The following is a 16,876-nucleotide window of genomic DNA, read 5'->3' as shown; positions in this document are numbered from 1 at the left end:
TCACAAAACCTGTGACTCAGCAGCGATCTCGCTAGCAATCTCGCTGTGAGAAGTACCCTTAGGAGGTTGTCCGAGACTCACCTATGGATGACCTTTCCCTGGATCGATCAGAAATATGAGATCTGTGGGTGTCTGACACCACTATCAATTAGTTGATATCTCCAGATGAAAGCAATGTACAGAGTGGAGCACTGTAGGGCCATACATTGTTTAGTGGTCACACCGAGTACTGGACCTCATCGCCAAATCATTTGAGTAGACAGGTCAACAGTTGATCAGTCTTGGACAACCTCTTTATAAAGAAGGGAATTTTGTTTACTTACCGTAAATTCCTTTTCTTCTAGCTCTAATTGGGAGACCCAGACAATTGGGGTGTATAGCTACCGCCTCCGGAGGCCACACAAAGCACTACACCCAAAAGTGTAAGGCCCCTCCCCTACTGCCTATACACCCCCCGTGGGATCACGGGTTCCTCAGTTTTAGTGCAAAAGCAAGAAGGAGGAAAGCCAATAAACTGGTTTAAGTAAATTCAATCCGAAGGAATATCGGAGAACTGAAACCATTCAACCTGAACATGTGTATACAAAAAAACAGGGGCGGGTGCTGGGTCTCCCAATTAGAGCTAGAAGAAAAGGAATTTACGGTAAGTAAACAAAATTCCCTTCTTCTTTGTCGCTCTATTGGGAGACCCAGACAATTGGGATGTCCAAAAGCAATCCCTGGGTGGGTAAAATAATACCTCATGATAGGGCCGTAAAAACGACCCTTTTCTACAGGTGGGCAATCGCCGCCTGAAGGACTTGTCTACCTAGGCTGGCGTCCGCCGAAGCATAGGTAAGCACCTGATAATGCTTGGTAAAAGTGTGCAGACTTGACCAGGTAGCCGCCTGGCACACCTGCTGAGCCGTAGCCTGGTGCCGTAATGCCCAGGAGGCACCCACGGCTCTGGTAGAATGGGCTCTTAGCCCTGAGGGAACCGGAAGCCCCGCAGAACGGTAGGCTTCAAGAATTGGTTCCTTGATCCACCGAGCCAGGGTGGATTTGGAAGCTTGCGACCCTTTACGCTGGCCAGCGACAAGGACAAAGAGTGCATCCGAGCGGCGCAGAGGAGCCGTGCGGGAAATGTAGATTCTGAGTGCTCTCACCAGATCCAACATATGCAAATCCTTTTCACATTGATGAACTGGACGAGGACACAAAGAAGGTAAGGAGATATCCTGATTGAGATGAAAAAGGGGATACCACTTTAGGGAGAAACTCCGGAATCGGGCGCAGCACCACCTTATCCTGGTGAAATACCAGGAAGGGAGATTTGCATGACAGCGCTGCTAGCTCGGACACTCTCCGAAGAGACGTGACCGCTACTAGAAAAGCCACTTTCTGAGAAAGGCGAGACAGGGAAACATCCCTCATAGGCTCGAAAGGCGGCTTCTGAAGAGCAATTAGAACCTTGTTCAGATCCCAGGGCTCTAACGGCCGCTTGTAAGGAGGGACGATATGACAAACCCCCTGCAGGAACGTGCGTACCTGAGGAAGTCGTGCTATGCGCTTCTGAAAAAATACAGATAGCGCAGAGACTTGTCCCTTAAGGGAGCCGAGCGACAAACCTTTTTCCAACCCGGATTGCAGGAAGGAAAGAAAAGTAGGCAAAGCAAATGGCCAGGGAGAAACTTCCTGAGCAGAGCACCAAGATAAGAATATCTTCCACGTCCTGTGGTAGATCTTGGCAGAGGTTAGGTTCCTAGCCTGTCTCATGGTGGCAATGACCTCTTGAGATAATCCTGAAGACGCTAGGATCCAGGACTCAATGGCCACACAGTCAGGCTCAGGGCCGCAGAATTCTGATGGAAAAAAACGGCCCTTGAGACAGCAAGTCTGGCCGGTCTGGTAGTGCCCACGGTTGTCCTACCGTGAGATGCCACAGATCCGGGAACCACGATCTCCTTGGCCAGTCTGGAGCGACGAGGATGGCGCGGCGGCAGGCGGACCTGATCTTGCGTAGCACTCTGGGCAACAGTGCCAGAGGTGGGAACACATAAGGTAGCCGGAACTGCGACCAATCTTGAACTAAGGCGTCCGCCGCCAGAGCTCTGAGATCGTGCCATGAAGGCCGGGACCTTGTTGTTGTGCCGGGACGCCATTAGGTCGACGTCCGGCATTCCCCAGCGGCGACAAATTTCCTGAAACACGTCCGGGTGAAGAGACCATTCCCCTGCGTCCATACCCTGGCGACTGAGGAAGTCTGCTTCCCAGTTTTCTACGCCCGGGATGTGAACTGCGGATATGGTGGATGCCGTGTCTTCCACCCACGTCAGAATCCGCCGGACTTCCTGGAAGGCTTGCCGACTGAGTGTCCCTCCTTGGTGGTTGATGTATGCCACCGCTGTGGAGTTGTCCGACTGAATTCGGATCTGCTTGCCTTCCAGCCACTGCTGGAAGGCTTGTAGGGCAAGGTACACTGCTCTGATTTCCAGAACATTGATCTGAAGGGTGGACTCTTGCTGAGTCCACGTACCTTGAGCCCTGTGGTGGAGAAAAACTGCTCCCCACCCTGATAGACTCGCGTCCGTTGTGACCACCGCCCAAGATGGGGGTAGGAAAGACTTTCCTATTGACAATGAGGTGGGAAGAAGCCACCAATGAAGAGAATCCTTGGTCGCCTGAGAAAGGGAGACGTTCCTGTCTAGGGACGTCGACTTCCCGTCCCATTGGCGGAGAATGTCCCATTGTAGTGGACGCAGATGAAACTGCGTGAAAGGGACTGCCTCCATTGCTGCTACCATCTTCCCCAAGAAGTGCATGAGGCGTCTCAAGGGGTGCGACTGGCCCTGAAGGAGAGATTGCACCCCTGTCTGTAGTGAACGCTGTTTGTCCAGCGGAAGCATCACTATCGCTGAGAGAGTATGAAACTCCATGCCAAGGTATATTATCGATTGGGTCGGGGTGAGATTTGACTTTGAAAAGTTGATGATCCACCCGAAACTCTGGAGAGTCTCCAGCGCAACGTTCAGGCTGTGTTGGCATGCCTCTTGAGAGGGTGCCTTGACAAGTAGATCGTCCAAGTAAGGGATCACAGAGTGACCCTGAGAGTGCAGGACTGCTACTACTGCTGCCATGACTTTGGTGAAGACCCTTGGGGCTGTCGCCAAACCGAAAGGCAGGGCTACGAACTGAAGGTGTTCGTCTCCTATAACGAAGCGTAGAAAACGCTGGTGCTCTGGAGCAATCGGCACGTGGAGATAAGCATCTTTGATGTCTATTGATGCTAGGAAATCTCCTTGAGACATTGAGGCGATGACGGAGCGGAGGGATTCCATCCGGAACCGCCTGGTTTTCACATGCTTGTTGAGCAGTTTTAGGTCCAGAACAGGACGGAAAGACCCGTCCTTTTTTTGGCACCACAAACAAATTGGAGTAAAAGCCGTGACCTTGCTCCTGAAGAGGAACAGGGATCACCACTCCTTCTGCCTTTAAAGAGCACACCGCCTGCAGAAGAGCATCGATTCGGCCGGGAGGCGGAGAAGTTCTGAAGAATCGAGTTGGAGGACGAGAACTGAACTCTATCCTGTACCCGTGAGACAGAATGTCTCTCACCCAACGGTCTTTGACATGTGGCAGCCAAATGTCGCCAAAGCGGGAGAGCCTGCCACCGACCGAGGATGCGGAGAGAGGAGGCCGAAAGTCATGAGGAAGCCGCCTTGGTAGCGGTTCCTCCGGCTGCTTTCTTTGGGCGTGACTGAGCCCGCCAAGAATCTGAGCTCCTCTGATCCTTTTGAGTCCTTTTGGACGAGGAGAATTGGGACCTGCCCGAGCCTCGAAAGGACCGGAACCTCGACTGTCCCTTTCTCTGTTGGGGTTTATTTGGTCTGGGCTGAGGTAAGGATGAGTCCTTACCCTTGGACTGTTTAATGATTTCATCCAATCTTTCACCAAACAGTCTGTCACCAGAAAATGGCAAACTGGTTAAGCACTTCTTGGAAGCAGAATCTGCCTTCCATTCCCTTAACCACAAGGCTCTGCGTAAAACCACGGAGTTGGCGGACGCCACTGCCGTACGGCTCGTAGAGTCTAGGACAGCATTAATAGCGTAAGACGCAAATGCAGACATTTGGGAGGTTAAGGACGCTACTTGCGGACCAGATGTACGTGTGACAGTGTCAACCTGCGCAAGACCAGCTGAAATAGCTTGGAGTGCCCATACGGCTGCGAATGCTGGAGCAAACGACGCGCCGATAGCTTCATAGATGGATTTCAACCAGAGTTCCATCTGTCTGTCAGTGGCATCTTTAAGTGAAGGCCCATCTTCCACTGCCACTATGGATCTAGCCGCAAGCCTGGAGATTGGGGGATCCACCTTTGGACACTGGGTCCAGCTCTTGACCACCTCAGGGGGAAAGGGATAACGTGTATCCTTAAGACGTTTGGAGAAACGCTTATCCGGATAAGCGTGGTGTTTCTGGACTGACTCTCTAAAGTCAGAGTGGTCCAGAAAAGTACTCAATTTACGCTTGGGATACCTGAAATGGAATTTCTCCTGCTGTGAAGCTGACTCCTCCACTGGAGGAGCTGTGGGAGAAATATCCAACATTTTATTGATGGACGCTATGAGATCATTCACTATTGCGTCCCCATCAGGTGTATCCAGATTGAGAGCGGTCTCAGGGTCAGACTCCTGATCAGCTACCTCTGCCTCATCATATAGAGAGTCCTCTTGCTGGGACCCTGACCAGTGAGATGAAGTCGAGGGTCGCTCGTAGCGAGCTCGCTTAGGCTGTCTGGGACTGTCGTCCGTGTCAGAGCCATCACCCCGGGATGCATGGGACCCCCCCGGAGCACGGATTTGTTCCAAATGAGGGGGGCCAGGGAGCATTGAATCAACAGTGCCCATGGTCTGATGTACCGGTCTGGACTGCAAAGTCTCAAGGATTTTAGTCATAGTCACAGACAATCTATCAGCAAAAACTGCAAATTCCGTCCCTGTCACCTGGACAGTGTTCACAGGTGGTTCTCCTTGGGCCACCTCTAGCCGAGGCCCCGGCTGAGCAAGTGCCACAGGGGCCGAACATTGCACACAATGGGGGTCAGTGGCACCAGCCGGTAGAACAGCCGCACATATGGTACAGGTAGCATAGAAAGCCTGTGTCTTGGCCCCCTTGCCTTTTGCGGACGACATGTTGTCTAGCAACCTAGGAGGGTATATAGCCAAGAATAGCAACCGTACAGGGCAATGTATAGAATACAAGCATATACAAATGAACACTTCGGCACAAGTGGTGTCAGCACCCGAGGTGCCGCTTACCGCCCGCTCCAAGCGGGTGTGTGGTCGCCAGAATCTCGTGTCTGGGTCTCCCAGAGCTTGTCTCCCTTCTCCACTGAGACTGCAAACAGGAATGGCTGCCAGCGTCCTGTGAAGAGGGGCGGGCCGTGGGCGTGCCCCAGACAAAGTGCGGGAAACTGGCGTCCCACTGTGCCCAGTGAGGGGGGTTGGAGTATGCTAAGCAGACTCCAACCCTCGGCGCTGAAGTTCAGCACAGCTTCCCGCCCTTCCCCTGACTGGCAGGCCTGGGGGCGGGAACGAAACGGAACTAGGCCGCAAAAGCCGGGGACTCTATTTATAAGCGCGGCCGCCGTATAAGCGCGGCCAGCGCGGAAGTCCCCGGCGCACCACAAGTCCCAGCCGCGTCGCAGCGCTGCTGTAAAAACCGCTATCAGCGGTCGGCGCGGTAGTTCCTAACACAAACTCACTCAGCAAGCTGTAGTGAGTATAGCACGAGCGCGCTGCGCTGCTGCCCCCGGCGCACTAACACACCCAGCAATGCTGGTGTGTGTGTGCGCGATTTGTACGGGGACACAAAGTACCTTAATGTAGCAGGGCCTTGTCCCTGACGATACTCAGCTCCATGTCCAGCAGATCCCCAGGGCTGTGGACGGAGCACGGTCTCCTGTGCCTGAAGACCGATAGGATCCCACTTCACCCAGAGCCCTAAGGGGATGGGGAAGGAAAGCAGCATGTGGGCTCCAGCCTCCGTACCCGCAATGGGTACCTCAACCTTAACAAACACCTCCGACAAAAGTGGGGTGAGAAGGGAGCATGCTGGGGGCCCTAGTATGGGCCCTCTTTTCTTCCATCCGACAAAGTCAGCAGCTGCTGCTGACTAAACAGTGGAGCTATGCGTGGATGTTAGCCTCCTTCGCACAAAGCATGAAAACTGAGGAACCCGTGATCCCACGGGGGGTGTATAGGCAGTAGGGGAGGGGCCTTACACTTTTGGGTGTAGTGCTTTGTGTGGCCTCCGGAGGCGGTAGCTATACACCCCAATTGTCTGGGTCTCCCAATAGAGCGACAAAGAAAAGGGTTTTCCACTACTATTCGACCTTCCCTTTCACTTGACCTAAATGTTCTTAAATCAATTATTATTATACTTTTATTACCTGCTCTGCTTCTATGAGCGCATCTCGGTGAGGATTATATAAAGGTTTGTTGTCTTGCAGGCACAGATTCCTGTATGATACTTTTGATCTAGGCACCGGAATCAGACACGACAAGAGGGTGTCACTGATGGGAGAGTGAGCTGCCTTTCTATAATTGACAGTGTTCATGTTCAGTGTGACATGCTCAGATCAGTCTTCCTTTGTAGTTACAGTGCTGGCCAAAAAGTATTGGCACCCCTGCAATTCTGTCAGATATTACTCAGTTACTTCTTGAAAATGATTGCAATCACAAATTCTTTGGTATTATTATCTTCATTTATTTTGCTTACAATGAAAAAACACAAAAGAGAATGAAACAAAAATCAAATCATTGATCATTTCACACAAAACTCCAAAAATGGGCCAGACAAAAGTATTGGCACCCTTAGCCTAATACTTGGTTGCACAGCCTTTAGCCAAAATAACTGCGAACAACCGCTTCCGGTAACCATCAATGAGTTTCTTACAATGCTCTGCTGGAATTTTAGACCATTCTTCTTTGGCAAACTGCTCCAGGTCCCTGAGATTTGAAGGGTGCCTTCTCCAAACTGCCCTACATTATGCTGCAAAATTTGTTGGTAGTCTTCAGACTTCATAATGCCATGCACACGGTCAAGCAGTCCAGTGCCAGAGGCAGCAAAGAAACCCCAAAACATCAGGGAACCTCCACCATGTATGACTGTAGGAACCGTGTTCTTTTCTTTGAATGCCTCTTTTTTTTTTCCTGCAAACTAGGTTGATGGCTTTTCACAAAAAGCTCTACTTTTGTCTCATCTGACCAGGGAACAATCTTCCAAAACGTTTTAGGCTCTCTCAGGTAAGTTTTGGCAAACTCCAGCCTGGCTTTTTTATGTCTCGGGGTAAGAAGTAGGGTCTTCCTGGGTATCCATACCATACCGTCCCTTTTCATTCAGATGCCGACGGATAGTAAGGGGTTGACACTGTTGTACCCTTGGACTGAAGGGCAGCTTGAACTTGTTTGGATGTTAGTCGAGGTTTTTTATCCACCATCCGCACAATCTTGCGTTGAAATCTCTCATCAATTTTTCTTTTCCTTCCACATCTAGGGAGGTTAGCCACAGTGCCATGGGCTTTAAACTTCTTGACACTGCGCACCGTAGACACAGGAACTTTCAGGTCTTTCGAGATGGACTTGTAGCCTTGAGATTGCTCATGCTTCCTCACAATTTGGATTCTCAAGTCCTCAGACAGTTCTTTGGTCTTGCTTTCTTTTCTCCATGCTCAATGTGGTACACACAAGGACACAGGACAGAGGTTGAGTCAACTTTAATCCATGTCAACTGGCTGCAAGTGTGATTTAGTTATTGCCAACACCTGTTAGGTGCCACAGGTAAGTTACAGGTGCTGTTAATTACACAAATTAGAGAAGCATCACATGATTTTTCAAACAGTGCCAATACTTTTGTCCACCCCCTTTTTTATGTTTGGCGTGGAATTATATCCAATTTGGCTTTATGACAATTTTTATTTATTTTTCATTGAAGACAAATTAAATGAAGATAATAATACCAAAGAATTTTTGATTGCAATCATTTTCAAGAATAAATGGAGTATTATCTGACAGAATTGCAGGGGTGCCAATACTTTTGGCCAGCACTGTATCTTGCCAATGATTTGGAGCGCCATACCCTAGAGCTGACAAGCACTACGATAGGATTGCTAATGGAAGCAGCCCTTCTTATCCGAAGGTTCAAAGCAGTGGCAAGATCACTGCAGTAGAGGACAGTGATGACCGATCTGGGCATGCATGCTCCAACACAGTCATTCAATGAAATGCAGCTATACCCAGTCAGTGATGTGCTCTTGTCATTTCATTCAAGACCAAAAATATACCGGATGCATACCATACAGGACACCAAAGGGTTACATGACCCACACTGAGAAACGCTCAGAAGCGGCGCAGATAAAAACGTTGGTTCCTCAATCTAATAGGAGGATCCAATGCACTCCGATTCCCACACAATACTAGCATGTCCAATAATGATCAGTGTATACTATGCAGCCAAAAGTATTGATCAAATGGCTAGTAACCTTCCTGCTCAAGAATAAAGTGCATTATAAAAATGCTGAAAAAAAATAGAAAAATTGGTAAAAGATACTGGATAACTTTGCATCTAATGCACCACAATATTTTAATAAGAAAAGTGAAAAGCATATGATATGGTATTTCTCAGAGATGAGACGGCCTCACTTACCGATGTGTATGGAGCAGCTTGATTGCGGTGGGACCAGGGGAAACTGAGATGGGATGAGTGGAGCCAGCAGTGATGGAGTGAGGAGGAAGGGAGCGGGCGTCATTTCTGCTTCCCTTCTGCGGCATGCTGCCCTGTAGTTATTGACATAAATAAAATCTTGGTGGTGTAAAGAAAAAGGGAGGTTTGAGGCAAATTAAAACAAATGAAAAAGAAGGGGAAAAATAGAGATTTTATATATACTTCTATAAGCCACGTAAATAAATGTGAAATATAGGGATGTCAAGAAAGGATATCAAGATGAGAGAGAAAAGGACAGCGACAGGTGGAAATGGTAGACCACAGCCAGAGCAAAAACAATACATAGGGGATAAAGAAAAAGATACATAATGAGGATATTAAAGTATCAAACAAAAATAAATACAAGGCTTCTCAATTGTAACATTCTATTTCCTACACAATTCCACAATAATGAAAATGATGAATCCTGTGTTCTCAGCTGTGTATAGAAGTGAGTTTGGGGCCTACATATGAACCTCCAGCAAAACGAGATTCCTCCAAATGCGCCGATTGATCCATTGACCACAATGGTGCAGACAGTCACCCTGTGATCTGGCGTGTACCGTTTTTGAGCGAATACGCCTACTGTAGGTGGAAACCCAGAGGTAGTAGACTGCACCACACAGCAACACTGTGGTTATTCTACTCACTCAATAACTTTCCCCGTAAGCCCCTGAACCTAACCCGTGCCACAGGTCTAACTAGTCCGCTTATTCAGTCGCGAGCCACCTAATACTACATATGGTAATGCTACATTAATATGTAGGCCTATCCAGGACCACGCCAATCCTATTTTTCTCCACATAGCCACTATTACTACTTGTATCGTAGACAAATCACACGCATGCAAGGTAACATCACATGTGCTGGTACATTTTCTATTGGAAAGTTCCCTCTGCGCAGGTGCTGCCCAACTCACTCTTCTTCATCCAGGAAAAACGTGAGGCTGAGCAGCTCCTGCACGGAAGGAACGCGACGCCAGTGCCATAGAAGGGCAGAGCACTGCGCAAACACAAGGACAGCAATCTGGACACCCTGGGATTTCTACAAAGGAGACTGATGTTACGCATGCTAAGAGGGGATCCATCTACATACAGAGGGGGCCAAAACTATGGACATAAGCTGAGGAGACAGACTATGGGATAACACTGCAATGCCCAGAATTCTGAACAGCATATTTACATATTAAAAAAAGAAGGATTTTTGTGTACTCACCGTAAAATCTTTTTCTCTGAGTCTTCATTGGGGGACACAGGGGTCCTGTGTCCCATGGTCCTGTGTCCCCCAATGAAACGAAAGAGAAACGTGGGCTTCACTGCAATAACTCTTCAGATCACAAGTATCAATTTATTAACCTCTCCATGACCTGCTGACAGATTCCCTTTGATGGAGTTTCTAGTATTGAATCAACATATGCAAACGTTGTGAGTTGTATTCACTTTAAAAGGAAATCTGTCACCAGGTTTTTGCTCCCCCATCTGAGAGCAGTATAATATAGAGACAGAGACCCTGATTCCAGCGATGTGTCACTTGCTGAGCTATTTGTCATATTGATAAAAGCAACGTTTTCTCTGCTGCAGATCTAACATGAGCTCTGCATATCTAGCAGCACACCAAGTAGTGCTCTACTGATAATCTACTGCTGACTATACAGTGATTTTATCAAAACTACACTAAGCAGCCCAGTAAGTGACATCACTGGAATCAAGGTCTCTGCCCCTATGTTATGCGGTTATCAAATTAGGTGGCAAAAACCTGGTGACAGATTCCCTTTAAAAGGGAGCAAAACTGCAATATAATGTAAAAAAAACACACAAGTGGAAATGTTTCTGGAACAAAACCTGTTTTTTTTTCATTAAAAAGGGATTTGTCAGGAGACAATGCCCATATAGATGGCTTAGAAGTCATAGAAAGCTGAATAAAATGGCACTTGATATCTGCAATCTGATGTCTTACTGCAGAGAAATTCACCTTTTTTTTTAACCTATAAATGAGCTATTAAAATCCATGGGCCATACACCGAACTCCCCGAGTACCTGCCTCCAAAGCTTAGATTATGGATGAATCGAGGCACTGATTTGTTTTTTTGTGTCAAGGTAAGTGTGCATTTTACTGTTAAAACAAGAGGTTTTTACACAAAATGAAATTCATGTTAATTTAATCACAATGGCTTCATAGGATTTAATGTGTTCTTAGCAGTTAAGCAAAACAGTTTACCCCATCGGTGTACGGTCAAGGTCTGACTATACAGCGTATGTGCCCTTATGATTGCCCTCTTTGCAAACTCACCTTTTTAGCTGATAGGGCTAATTTTTTGGCAGGTGGTGGTGACATTGTCGTCAAAGCCTCACATACACTGGCTAGCGTGGGTGACTTCGATTTCATAGTACTGCTTGTCCCAGGTTGCTCAGCTTCCATTGTTGGGGAGCAGCATGGGGAAGTTAGGTTCCCACTAGTGGGGGAGCTTTGAGTTGAAGACTGGCCATTCATGCGAGATTCTTGTTTTCCATTTTCCATTTCTTCTTGCTTTGTCTTATTACTACTTGCCTGGTTTTCACCATTACCAGTTTTAGCAGCAGAAGATTGAGCTAGATCCTCATTGTCCCAGTTTGATTTGGAATCTTCCTGCATTACTGCTTCATTAGTGGGGCTTGTGGCATTAGAAGCCTTTAACTTGGCATGAAGAGGCTTTTTCATTCTACTCAACTGATCGTCCAAAAAATAAGGGGCATATGACGTTTTACAGCTGAGCTTAGGAGAAGGGCCTGCGCTAAGAGGTCGTGGACGGTTAACTCCATTATGGTCCTTGTTGCAAGGCAAAGTGTGCGAGTTACCAACTGGGACCCCAATGTCTTCCACTTTTTGTGGCTTCTTTTCATGTAAACCCTCGGGTTTCTGGTAATATTAAAAAAAAAAAAATCATGGACAAATCAGTTCAGATTAAACACTCATGTACAAAAAAGAAAAAAGGGCGTTTTCTTTTTCTTTACACACCCTGACAATGCAATACAGTGGAACCTCGTTTAACAAGTAACCCGGTGTGCGAGTATTCCGCTTACCAACAAAGCTTGCTGTAAATTTGTAACTCACTTTACGAAAAATGCTTTGCCGTACGAGCAAAATACTCCCCGCACACAATTCCGGTTCCGTACATCCATCGCGCTCTGACCCGCTCTTACAGTCTACACACAAACACATTATGCTCACCTTACCTTCCGTTCCATCACCGGCCTCCTGGTACTTGTAGTTCGCCAGTACAGGATGTGTATCGGGTAACCATGGCGACGAGGGAGGAACTTCCGCTGTCAGCCGCTTCTCAAAGGCAGCGTGCTAACCAATCAGAGGCAAGCGGCTCCTGCCTTTGATGTCAGCGCTCTGACAGCGGAAGTTCCGGCATCGGTCGCAATAGTTACCAGATACACATTGTGTACCGGCGAACTACAAGAACCGGGAGGCCAGCGATGGATCGGAAGGTAAGGTGAGCAAAATGTGCGTGTTTGTGTGTGTGGAATGGCACAATAGGGGACCAGAATGGGACATTTAACAAGTTGTGGAAAGAATTGTCTGAGCTTGCATTATTTCCTATGGGAAATTTTGCTTTGCTGGATGAGTAACTTGGTTTACAAGCACATTCCCAGAACGGATTGTTCTCGTAAACCAAGGTTACACTGTATTATCATTGAGTAATCTTTTCCTGCAGCAACAGTGACAGAATTAAGTCTCAATGATAGCATAAAATACAAATGGAAACAACAATCATACATAAATAGGGTCAGTCACCACGTTTATGCTGCACTCTCTCTGGTGTCAGAATCACATTTTATTAATTGAGGGCTGCGATTTGGACGCCTCACAATGCCATGTTAAGTGTTCATCACCATAATCATGGGCTGCGGGCTCTAGCCATCGCTGATCCAAAGCTTTTTGTTCCTATCCTAAGGCCTTGTGCGCACTAGGCGTTTTTGCCGCGTTTTTGTGCTGAAAACGCAGTGACATTGCTTCCCCAGCAATGTCTATGGGTTTTCAGAAGTGCTGTCCGTACACAGCGTTTTTATGTAGCTGCGTTTTAGTGGTGACCACAAAAATGCAGCATGTCAATTATTTCTGCATTTTTCACTGCGTTTTTCACCCATTGAGTTCAATGAGATGTTCAACAACGCAATGAAAACCGCATATAGCCGCGTTTCTATGACTAAAAACGCAGCTATAAACGCAAGGGGTGGGCAGTAAAGTGACGTGTACAGGAAGAGGATTCCTTCTGTTGGTAAACACAGAAGCATGAATCCTCCCGGTACCGTCACCGCTGCTTCTACAACCCGCCCGGTGCCATGTCCGCTCCGTGCGGCGCCATGTCTGGGCGGGAGGTGGAGGCAGCGGCGAACACCAAAGTGAACAGTAGAAAAAAAAAAAATGTCATATATACTCACCTGTCTGCAGACTCCCGGTGCCATGCCCGCTCCTGTCCCGGTCCCGCCGCTCTGGCTGTGTGCAGTCTCCCCGGGGCACGTACGAAGCTTGCAGGACCTGGCGGTGGATCACCTGATGCAGTCACCTGACGCATCAGCTGATTGTAATTCTCGCGGTGTCGCCGGCTTTTTCGCGCCTGGCCGGCTATCAGCTGATCCTGCCGTCAGGAGACTTCATCAGCTGATTACCGGCAGCTCCTGCAGCGATGGGACAGGATCAGACTCTCATCCGATCGCTGCAGGAGCTCCCGGTAATCAGCACAGACGTGAGTATTTATTTATTTATTTATTTTTTTTTTTGCACCGATGCATCAGCTGATTGTATAATCGGCTTTTATACAATCAGCTGATGTGTGATGTGCTTCAGCCCCTAGAACCTGACACATCATCTGATCGCTTTGCCTTCCAGCAAACCGATCAGATGATATTGGATCCGGATTGGACGGCGCGGGACCCTGACCCAGGATTACTGCGGAGGGGGGTTCTTTATTTCAATAAAGATGGAGTCACTAATTGTGTTGTGTTTTATTTCTAATAAAAATATTTTTCTGTGTGTTGTTTTTTTTTATCATTACTAGAAATTCATGGTGGCCATGTCTAATATTGGCGTGACACCATGAATTTCGGGCTTAGGGCCAGCTGATAATATACAGCTAGCCCTAACTCCATTATTACCCAGCGAGCCACCCGGCATCAGGGCAACTGGAAGAGTTGGATACAGCGCCAGAAGATGGCGCTTCTATGAAAGCGCCATTTTTTGGGGTGGCTGCGGGACTGCAATTCACAGCGGGGGTGCCCAGAAAGCATGGGCACCCAGCACTGTGGATTCATATCCCCAGCTGCCTAGTTGTACCCGGCTGGACTCAAAAATTGGGCGAAGCCCACGTCATTTTTTTTTTTAATTATTTCATGAAATTCATGAAATAATTAAAAAAAAAAAAAAAAAAAAAAAAAGGGCTTCCCTATATTTTTGGTTCCCAGCCGGGTACAAATAGGCAGCTGGGGTTGGGGCAGCCTGTACCTGCCTGCTGTACCCGGCTAGCATACCAAAATATGGCGAAGCCCACGTCATTTTTTTGGGGGGGCAAAAAACTCCTGCATACAGTCCTGGATGGAGGATGCTGAGCCTTGTAGTTCTGCAGCTGCTGTCTGCTCTCCTGCATACAATGAACATTTTAGGAAATGACATCAGACCCTTTTTTTTTTTCATCAACAATCTTTAATGGCATTGTGCACTGATTAAAAACGCAGTGAGCAAAAACGCCTCAAAAAACGCATCAAATCGCGGTAAAAACGCATGCATTTTTATCGCGTTTTTTTTAGCCGCGGGTGCGTTTTTTGAGACAAAAACGCACATAAAAACGCAGCGTGAAAAAAACGCCTAGTGCGCACATACCCTAACTAAGGTTTTGTTCAGAGGAGCATATACATAACAGATATCATATGGATACAGCACATGAACCAAGCATATGCAATGATTGCTGAAAACAATTTGTATTCGTCCAGCTCCCCATTCCCAGGTGCAGCGTAACTAACGTCGCAGTCATATATACCGCTCTATGGATGCCTTGTAAGCACCACCCCAATGGCAACCAATTTTAACAGATTAATTGCTTAATATAGGAAATGGAAATTATTCTTTAAATTTTTCTTATTTTTGATGTATAAAACAGATAAATAACAAACAGTTCACATATGGAAACCAATACGGATGAAAAATTATCTGTTTTCAGGCTGAAAAACTGATGGTTTTTTTCAAACATTCATCGTAAACTGGCATAATAGTTAAAAAGCTGTCAGCAGCGGGAAGCTGGTGCGGGGGGCAGGGCTAGTCCACACCTCATAAATAATACAGGCACAGAACCTCAATTATTGGATCACGATTTTATGGAAACTACACCATATTGACAAGTTAGTGGCAAACTGCTTACACATCTGGTCACAGATTCCTGGTAAACATACACTGTGCAGTCACAAGGGAGAATCTAGTCACTATTGGGAGGATGAAATTCAAACATTCAAAAGGACCTTTGAGTTACTTACCTTCCCAATAAGAGGGGATGACAAGCTGCCATTGGACTGGGTCTTCTTCAAAGTAGGAGGGACAGAGCTGGGACGAGGCATTTGGTTTTGTGACACTTTATAGACAGAGGGATCAAAACTCTTCTTGGACTCTGGAACCCTGTAAAACAGGAGTCTCAATATTTCATTTTAGAGATATACTGCCTGGCATTTGAATTCAGTAATTAAAAGGGAACCTGACAGGTCCCTTATGCCCTCCAAGCCAGCAGCATTTACATGTTAAAATCCCCTTCCTAACCAGCCCTGTAGAACATCATACTCTAAAATAAAAACTTTATCAAAAGCATTTATTGCCTCCATTTTTCATTTGCTAATTAGGCCTTTGACTAGTTGAAGGTTCATTAGTTCCCCAAACTAGTCGACCTTCTCTCCATGTTCTCAAACCCCTGTGGGGTCTTAACATTAATTCCAGGAGATGACTCCTAGAAATCTTGAGAATGCGCGCACCTTATGTTGACAGTATCAGGGTACCTCAGAAGCCAGGTGTACACGTTCCAGCTTCAGAGCTATTTAAATAAAGAACAGGGGGGGCGCCATAGGGGACGCAGGACGACTTTACAGTGAGGACCCAACCCACAAAGGCTCAGATCAAAAGGTGCGATGCATTTCTGCAACTTTGATTACAGATATTTCAGCAACCAAGCATTCGATCTTTCAACAAAAGGTATGCTTGGATTCCAAATACTAGTGCCAGTATGGCACTGTCTTTACTTAATATAGCAAAATCCTGGTGGTCGGTACCCTTTAAGTAAAAGCATGCAATGGTGATTTCCTCATCTAAAACAATTTATTGAAACAAAAGCCAACAACAGTGGTGGATACACCCCCTAAAAAAAGAGAATTTTGTTACTTACCGTAAATTCTTTTTCTTATAGTTCCGTATTGGGAGACCCATACCATGGGTGTTTAGCTTCTGCCTCCGGAGGACACACAAAGTACTACACTTAAAAGTGTAGCTCCTCCCTCTGAGCTTATACACCCCCTGGTAGCCAGTCCTAGCCAGTTTAGTGCAAAAGCTGAAGGAGAATAGCCACCCACAAGTAGAACCGAGTAAGAACCGGAACAACCGGAGACTCTGTCCACGACAACAGCCGGTGATAACACACGGAACAAGAAAATTGCCAACAGGCAACAGGGAGGGAGCTGGGTCTCCCAATACGGAACTATAAGAAAAAGAATTTACGGTAAGTAACAAAATTCTCTTTTTCTTTATCGTTCCTTTGGGAGACCCAGACCATGGGACGTTCCAAAGCTGTCCCTGGGTGGGAATAAACAGAAAAACTAAGAAGTAGGCGGAGCCTAACTTCACAAGTGGGCGACAGCCGCCTGAAGGATGCGTCTGCCCAAGCTCGCATCTGCCGAAGCATGAGCATGCACTTGGTAGTGCTTCGAAAAGGTATGCAGGCTAGTCCAAGTGGCAGCCTGACAGACTTGTTGAGCCGTAGCCTGGTGCCTAAAAGCCCAAGAGGCACCGACAGCTCTGGTCGAGTGTGCTTTGATCCCCGGCGGGGGAGGCATCTGAGTACTCTGGTAGGCGTCCGAAATGGTCGATCTAATCCAACGGGCCAAGGTCGGCTTAGAAGC

The 16,876-nt window shown here is 47.2% G+C and overlaps 1 protein-coding gene across 2 annotated transcripts in view; it reads right to left on the bottom strand.

Moving 5' to 3' along the window:
- Positions 1–16,876, bottom strand: part of USP36 (ubiquitin specific peptidase 36) — a 164,509-nt gene that overhangs the window by 43,637 nt on the left and 103,996 nt on the right. For both annotated transcript variants that reach the window (XM_075349682.1, XM_075349683.1), the window contains exons 12-14: positions 15,254–15,392; positions 11,034–11,639; positions 8,688–8,818 (exon numbers count right to left, since the gene is read on the bottom strand). In XM_075349682.1, coding sequence (XP_075205797.1) covers positions 8,688–8,818; positions 11,034–11,639; positions 15,254–15,392 — 876 coding nt within the window. The remainder of the gene's footprint in view (positions 1–8,687; positions 8,819–11,033; positions 11,640–15,253; positions 15,393–16,876) is intronic.

Source organism: Anomaloglossus baeobatrachus, chromosome 5, assembly GCF_048569485.1.
Source record: "Anomaloglossus baeobatrachus isolate aAnoBae1 chromosome 5, aAnoBae1.hap1, whole genome shotgun sequence".
NCBI lineage: Eukaryota > Metazoa > Chordata > Amphibia > Anura > Aromobatidae > Anomaloglossus > Anomaloglossus baeobatrachus.
This window is presented reverse-complemented; position numbering and strand designations above follow the sequence as displayed.